Source organism: Loa loa, assembly GCF_000183805.2.
Source record: "Loa loa unplaced genomic scaffold supercont3.2, whole genome shotgun sequence".
In the NCBI taxonomy this organism is placed as follows: domain Eukaryota; kingdom Metazoa; phylum Nematoda; class Chromadorea; order Rhabditida; family Onchocercidae; genus Loa; species Loa loa.
In genome coordinates this window covers 512,990-521,468 of record NW_018108182.1, presented here as the reverse complement: position 1 = coordinate 521,468, position 8,479 = coordinate 512,990, and the positions used below count along the sequence as shown (strand labels likewise).

Genomic DNA, 8,479 nt, shown 5'->3' with positions numbered 1-8,479 from the left:
TAATAAAACTTCGACAGTTTCTCAGGAAAACAATCCTCAGAAACGACCAGGTAATGGAATGGCAATATTCAGATAGCGTGAGTCGAAAAAATTTGATTAAACATTATCCTAATTCAATCATCCCAGAAACCTCTGCATTAGTTGCAATGAAACAATCAAAGCAAACCGCTTCAGCAGAAAGGAACCAGCTAAATCAAAAGAGTCCAAATTGGTTGACAAATAAAAAGAGGAGACCTTGTATCTTCTGCAACAACAATCACTGGGATAGCAAGTGTCACATATATCCTACAGTCGAGCAACGAATTGATCGACTGAAGGAAATTAAGGTCTGCCCCAATTGTTTCAAGCTTGGACATAGCGAATTCGATTGCAAAAAAAGGGTAAGTTGTTTTTATTGTAAGAAATCTCAACAGCTCCCTTTGTACCGATAAAACTAACCAGTTCAAGCAGCCTAAAGATTCTGGAGTTGACAAAGGAAAGGTTGTGGTTAAAAATGCAAGTATATCTGTTAATTCGACTGCGAAAGTCGAAGAGAAAAGAGTACTGCTTTTATGTAAAGAAATTACTGTTTTTAATCCTGATAACCCTGACCAACAGGCAGAAGCCTTAGTACTCTTTAACGTCGGTGCTGATTTTATACATATTTATCTCTATATATCTGTGAAGCATCGCATTTCTTTCCTTTCTTCTTACACACTCCTTGTATAAACATAAGAAATCCTAAGATTCATTCATTGTTGCCAAAAAAACCCATCTGTCAACACTCAGGTTCACACAAACGCTCTCCATCTATTTCTCCCAATCCAATAATCCTTACAAAATCTCTCATTATTCTACTAGTTTTATCCTGGAAGTCATTCTATTGTAATTGGAATTATTTGAACCTATCTTCACTGTGTTTGGTATCCAGACGATAATAAAGGATAATCTGTTGTAATAATAAAGGATAATCTGTTGTACGTTTCGAACACACAACGAACCGCTACACTGTTATTTCTTTAAAACTTGACTGCTTCTACAACGAACAATAACAATCTCCTTTACCTTCTTAATTCCATTTCTTTTAACTGTCACGGCACTAATGATGAATTTGAACAGGCACTTATGCTAAATTGACAAGGACAACCTAAAACTTTAAACAAGAATCGATCCAATTTATTGATACAAATCGCTTTAGTAAGTGGATAAAAGTGGTAAGAATGACCGTAAGGGCTCTTCGATTTATAAAACAAACTCGTAACAACAGAAAATTACCTTGGTTGCGATCATTGTCTATAAACGGAAACAATATGACCAAAGGTGACTACAACATAGCAGAACGATTATTGATCCAACAAGCGCAATCGCAAAACTTAATGGAGGAAGAAAAAGAAAAGTGGAGTCTGTTTCAACATAAATATAACAATTTATGGAAATCAAATAGCCGTCTAGAAGAATCGGAATTAGAACACGAAAGCAAATATCCTATATATTTACCGAATTATAATTGTGTTACCAAACTCATTATTATGCAAAAACAACGAGGACCTACATCATGCAGGAATTTCACATACTTGTCCGAATTAAGACACAGATTTTGGATCCCAAAAGGAAGAGCTGCAGTAAAACGAACTCTCTCCTGGTGTATGACTTGCAGACGATGGAAAGCCAAACCATTCAAGTTACCACCAATGCCAAACCTGCCGGATACTAGAGTGAAACGATCGAGAACATTCGAAAAAGTGGGTTTAGATTACTTGGGTCCTCTTTCAATCAAATCTAACACCGGCGTAGAAAGAGATGGATCGCTCTTTTTACATCCATTACTACTAGAGCAATATATCTTGAAATGGCAGAAGATTTGTCAGCCGAGAATTTCTTGCATGTCTTGTCGCGAAAACCTAAAATAAATTTTATACAAATAAAATTAGGAATGTTTCTCATGATTCATGGTTTACCATTTATCTCCCATATTTGTTTAAATTTACATTCCTTAGATTTATTCCCCATTGAATTTCTAAGTTCTTTCTGGTTTTTTATCTAAGCTCTTTTCTTACATTTCCTCTCGTACAGGAAATAATTCTGCTTATAATACTATAATGCTTATAATCTCCCAATTCACTTCTAATCTCCTCATTGGATCCTGTTGCGATGTGCATGTTATGTAATTTGGCTTTTAACAGTTTCCGGTGTTTAATATCACCACCTCCCACTTCTTAACGCATATAAGCCTATCAAAGATTTTGTGTTTCGATTCTGTATATCTCACTTGTTCAATAAACCTTCTTCTAACCAGTACGCCCTACACACATAATCAATCCTACGGATTACCCATCAACGAAACTTTCACGATAAAATTCTTATTTGGTGCCCAAGGTGAGATAAGAAATGTCGACCTCTCTCAACAAATCAGCACAACCAACAATTGACAGAGTAATCGAACTTCTGGAAGAAATTAAGAAACTTGATCTATCACTACCAGATCGAAACCAGCCGCAAGATCAGAAACAACAATATGAAATTAAAAAACGGATCGTCAAGGATAAAGTTAAGCGATTCGACATATATGTTGGTACATTGGAAATGATCAACCAAAAATGGTTGGATCTCATACAACAAGCTATGAAAACAGCAAAGAAAGAGGAAGAACAAAAGTATGAGGAAATGTTCAACGATAAGCAAGGTATTTTACACATGATTAAGGAAACTATTATTACCTTAAACTCATATTATGATGATTTGGAATTAGCCCTTCAACAAGAAAAGTTGATAGTTACTAAAGGAAAAGAGATAGAGAAACCCTCACCCGCCTATCATTCAATAATAAATTTACCACAGTTACCACTACCAACTTTTAGTGGGGATCCAAAGTTGTGGCGAGAATTTTGGAATAGCTTTAATGCAGCTATACATCTTCAGGAAATTCCAAACATTCAAAAGCTTACTTATTTGATTTCATGTTTAAAAGGAGAATCACTGGAGGCTATAAGAGGGTTTGATATAGCTCCAGAGAATTATCAATTAATAAGACAGGTTTTAATCGACAAATATGGTAATCCTGCTACTATAAAGAAATCGTTATATAACGAATTCCATTCCATTCAACGGAACGACAAAGAATCGAGTCGAAGCGATGGAAAAAATCCTTCAACAGTTAGAAGCATTAGGCGAGAATCTGGAACATTCCAGTATTGAAGTAACGATCGAAAGCAGACTCCCACCATAGATTCTGGACAAAGTCTGTCAGATGAAAACAGAAAGGGAAACCTGGACGGTAAATAGATTACAATTTCTAATGACATTAATTCAGAGAAACGAAGAGGTAAATAGAAACCAAAAAACTCAGCAAGAACCAAGTCCAAAAAGAGTAATTCATTTTCAAAAGGGGAGAGGAACCTCCGCCTTATCCATAACAAAACAATTCAAATTAAATGATGCAAAACACCTTCAGCCAAGTAATAAGACGAAGTTTAGCAAGGAAAGAAGGCCTTGCATATTTTATAACAAAAATCATTGGGATAGTGAATGCTCAAATTGCCTTACGGCTACACATCAGTTTGAACGCCTGACGGAGCTCAAGGCATGCACTAATTGTTTCCGTACGGTGCATGCAACAAGTGATTGCAAACAAAGGAAGCGTACATGCTTCCACTGCAAAGGCCAACACAATACGGCGTTGTGCTACAAAAAATATGGCTCTCTCAATAATGGTTCCAACAATGAAGAAACAAATTCAACAATCATCATAAATTCACTAAATCAGCCAATCAACCACCAAGGCAAGAAGGTTTTATTAATATGTAAAGAAATTGAAGCAGTTAATCCAACTCAACTGGAAATTCAGGAAGAAGCTCTAGTATTATTTGATTCAGGTTCCCAATCATTTATATCAAAGAAGTTAGCCAACCGTTTAAGTCTAACCGAAACTATGAAGGAAGAATTAAAACTCTTTTCTTTCGGCACCAATTTCCCAAACTCTACTAAACTGATAAGGTAAAAATAGGAATAAGAGCTTTAGAATCTAAAATCATAAATATAAACGCTTATGTATTAGAATATTTAGCAGATAAACTACAAATTATTAATCCAACGTCTTATGACATAAATTGTATAATACGTCAGAAACAGTTAGATGAATCGGAAGGATATTGGAGACGGCCCGACATTATAATCGGAGCTGATTATTTCTTCGAATTTATGCAACCGTACAAATTCCACCGTATGTCATCAGGATTTTATTTACTTCACACCAACGTAGGATCGATAATAATAGGTTATGGATATACTAATATGACTTTTAAATCTGGTAGTTTTAATATTAATTCCATTAACGTAACCACTGTTATTACTAATCCAGACATAGATCAGTTTTGGCAATTGGAGGTAATAGGGATCGAAGAACAACCAAGATGATGAGAAGGCATTGGAACAATTTAAAAATGGTATTACTAAGAAAAACAGTAGGTATCAAGTTTGTTGGCCATGGAAAGATTCGAAAGTTAACTTACAACATAATTATGGTCTTCGTTATGGACGTTTAAAGATGCTAATCAAACGACTCCAAGCCAACCAACCATGCTCGAAAGTAATAACGAGATAATCAAAGCGCAATTACAGTCTAATATTATTGAGAAAGTGACAACAAATATGGACCAAGAAGGTATTATACATTATTTACCTCATCGTGAAGTATTAACCCCACGGAAAGCAACTACAAAATTGCGAATTGTCTATGATGCTTCAGCCCATATTAAGGGAGAAAAAAATCTGAATAATGTGTTATATCGCGGTCCCACTACATTACCTGACCTAGCAGGTGTTTTGCTTCGCTTCAGAATGATGAAAAATGTTATAATAGCAGATATAGAAAAGGGCTTTTTGCAATTGGAATTACATCCGTCCGAGAGAACTGCACTCGTTTTTTATGGCTAAAGGATATTCAAGGAGAAATCACCAAGGAAAATTTAGTAAGTTATCGGTTCCAAAGGGTTCCATTTGGCGTAATAGCGTCTCCCTTTTTACTTTCAGCTACACTCAACTATCATTTAGAAACTTACGGAAGCAAAACCGCTCTAGAAATTAAGAAGAACCTCTATGTCGATAATGTTATATTATCTGTAAGTGGAACGGAAGAAGCATTCAAAATTAAAGAAATGAAAGATATCTTCAAAAATGCTTCAATGGATATACGGGAATTCTTTTCAAATGACAATGATTTCAATGAGCTTATTCCTGAAAACGACCGAGTAGAAGTAAGTCAAACAAAAGAAATTCTTGGTATCAATTGGAATCCAGTCATTGATTCTATTGGAATAGTTTTAAAGCCATGGAGTAACCAAACGCCAACAAAGAGGACAATCTTACAATTGATCGCTTCTCAATATGACCCTTTGGGGTTCTTAATTCCATCGATGTTACTATTCAAACTATTCCTACAAACTCTTTGGAAAAGGAAAGTATCCTGGGACCAATTATTGGAGAATGACGACATTGAGACATGGGAAATTTTTACAAGTCGTTGGTCAACAAAAGTTGAAGAAATTCCACGTATGGTGATAGATCCTGAATGTTTACAACAATTAGAAATTCATGTGTTTACCGATGCATCTACTACGGCATATGCTGCAGCAGTTTATGCAAAACAAGGTATAAACACATTTTTGATTTTTGCGAAATCTCGAGTAGCTCCTGTGAAAGGTATAACAATACCTAAACTAGAATTGTTAGCCATTTTAATTGGAGTGCGAGCAACCAAATTTATTATTAAACAATTAGAAATTGAAGATGTAAGAGTAACATTATGGTCAGACTCTCGATGTGCACTCCAATGGATAAAAAACCGTTCACGACTTTTACTAAAATTTATACAAAATCGAATCGATGGTGGAAATAGAGGGTATACTGAATACCCGACCACTAACATATGTAAGCTTCGATGACTACGTGGTCATACGACCAATTGATTTTATTTCACCAAACGCCTCTCTAGTAACTCAAATTTTTAATGAAGAGGATCAAGACGAGTACACCCCTTATAGAATGAGTACTCAAGAGAAATTAATTAAATATTGGTCAAGTACAAATGAGGCGTTAGATCAATTTTGGAAGCTATGGAGAAGAGCATATCTAAATAGTTTAAAGGAACGAAACCAGAGAAATCACATCTCTCCAAGATTAGTTAATGCAAGAGAACCTGCGGAGCTAGAAATCGTATTAGTTAATGAACCTGAAATTCCCCGAGGTATGTGGAAATTGGGAAGAATAAAGGAAATTAAAAAAGAGCAAGATGGAGAAGTAAAAAATGCTATAATAGAATTGCCGCATGGAAAACTTCTTAATAGGCCAGTGAATATGTTATACCCTCTAGAAGTTAACGACAACGGAACTAGTTAACGACAACCAACTCCAGGAACCTCAATTCAAAATTCAGAACCGGAGGAACCGATTGCTAGAAGAACCAGAACGGCCACACAAGTACGAGATGGAACCCGACCAATTTCTAAGTCAATAACGAATTGTTTATTTTTAATAACGCTGATTCTCATAACCGCTGTTAAGACAAACATCACAGCAAAATTGTGAATGGATATCAGGTACTCCTTTTAATATACCACAAAAATGGAATTGCAACGAAATTACTCAACAAAAGGTCACATTGGCCCAAGTGACAGTCTATACTCAAACTCATGTTCGCATACCTGCAATCAAATGTAGCAATATTACTCGAACAGTGTGTACTAAGGCCTTTTTAAGACTATCCTTGTCAGTAATTTCAGACGAAACCACCATTTCTGCTATATCTTCTCATTTATGCACAATTTTAAACAATCAGAAGGAATTAAATGGATCAGCGTTAAAAGAGGCTGAGCAAAATAAATGGACAACGAACAACAATATACAATACTCATACAGTTGATTAGGAATCTGATGTCAATCAACCACTAATTTCATACTAGAAAGAGGAACACTTCTCCTCTATGATAGTAAGGGATTACTATCAGATTTTGATGATACCAATCATTGCAGTATACAAAGTGGTAAATGTGTCTTAAAGACAAGCATCGTATTGTGGAATACCCAAGCAATAAATAGATGCATAAAAGAATTGGGAAATATAATGCCCAATTATACGAAAGGCATGTTATTATAGAGGAATTACAAGCATCATTCATCTTTAAGAAAATTGAGAAGATACAGGACACGACTTGCAAATTTTCCAAACCTTATCTCATGAATGGAGATATAATCATCGATGAAGGAGTCGATAAATGGCAAACAAAAAGTGCAATGAACTCAGATTCCAAGGATCAGTTAATTATGAAAGAAATAAACGACGAAGAAGAAAATAAATCAAGTAAATTTGATCCAGCGAATATTAAATTTCAATATATTTTTGATATTGTAAATTTGCAATTTAAGCAACAACTAGTTGAAACGCAACGACGAAGTTGTAAAAATAGAAATAACTTATTACTTTTAATTGAGTGGTTATCGACTAGTAATTCAACGTTAGCAGCCAGATTACTACTACAAAGAAGTGATGTTATAGTCAAAAGAGTTGATAAGTTATTAATAGCACCTCGTAATGTTAATAAGTCTGAATGGAAAAAAGTCGAATTCCGAGCAGGTATAGTTAGCAAATTCGAAATTGAAAGAATTAATGCAGAATTAGAAATATTAGCTCAAAGACACGAAAGTATCAACTTAAAGACTAATCTACCAAGAACAGAGTCTCTCTGGATAGAATTAGATCAACAAGGAGAAGAGTTAATTGAACAACTGACAGTATAATTTGAGAAGACTACTGAAACAATAGAAGAAGAACTAGCATACATAATAGCTCATTGGAAACTCATCACTATTGTTGCATTTAGTTCCGTAATTTTAATTATGATAATTGTTGTGGAACTGAAAATAAAGTTAATTAGCTTCATTTTTCATTTCCTGTATGACAAAAATCCAAAACATATGGAATCCATTCCTATGAAAATAGTGTCGGAAAAACCGAAAGAATTTATACATTAAATGCTTAGAATATTTCTAATGATTCATCACTGCATTATTCACCAAATTACATTCTTCAAAATTATCTCCCATACGTTTCTTTGTTATCTTTGTCTAACGAAAATACACATCTTTACAGTTTTCTTTGTATCTAAATGAATACCCCTTTTTTAACGTTTTATGTAAACCACTCCTACTTCTTTATCCATATAACCCTTTTGTAAAAAGGTTTTCCTGGACTAGTGCTCTTCCATAGTATTCTTACTTACAACAGCTTTTGACTCACGGTCAAGCGATTTCCTACTCGTTATTCTTCAATAATCCTGCTGATCAACTCTGTATTATATCAATAAAGCGGTAAATTTTACTGTGTCCTCATAACGTATATTCGACGTCTTCACAAGGTAAGCCTTTAATTAAAGTTCTGCTTGATCCTAACTCAAGGCTAAACCTTCTAAATCTAAACGACTCGATAAAAGGAAAGAATAATTTTTCA

General features: G+C 34.7%; 1 protein-coding gene across 1 annotated transcript; it reads left to right on the top strand.

Moving 5' to 3' along the window:
- Positions 1 to 2,367: 2,367 nt before the first annotated feature.
- Positions 2,368 to 5,918, top strand: LOAG_16394 (pao retrotransposon peptidase; the record flags this gene model as incomplete). The annotated part of the gene is made up of 6 exons (XM_020449046.1): positions 2,368 to 3,132; positions 3,206 to 3,851; positions 4,043 to 4,233; positions 4,370 to 4,564; positions 4,597 to 4,795; positions 5,008 to 5,918. The coding sequence occupies 6 exons, from the start codon at positions 2,368 to 2,370 to the stop codon at positions 5,916 to 5,918; spliced, it is 2,907 nt and encodes a 968-aa protein (XP_020307501.1).
- Positions 5,919 to 8,479: the final 2,561 nt, after the last annotated feature.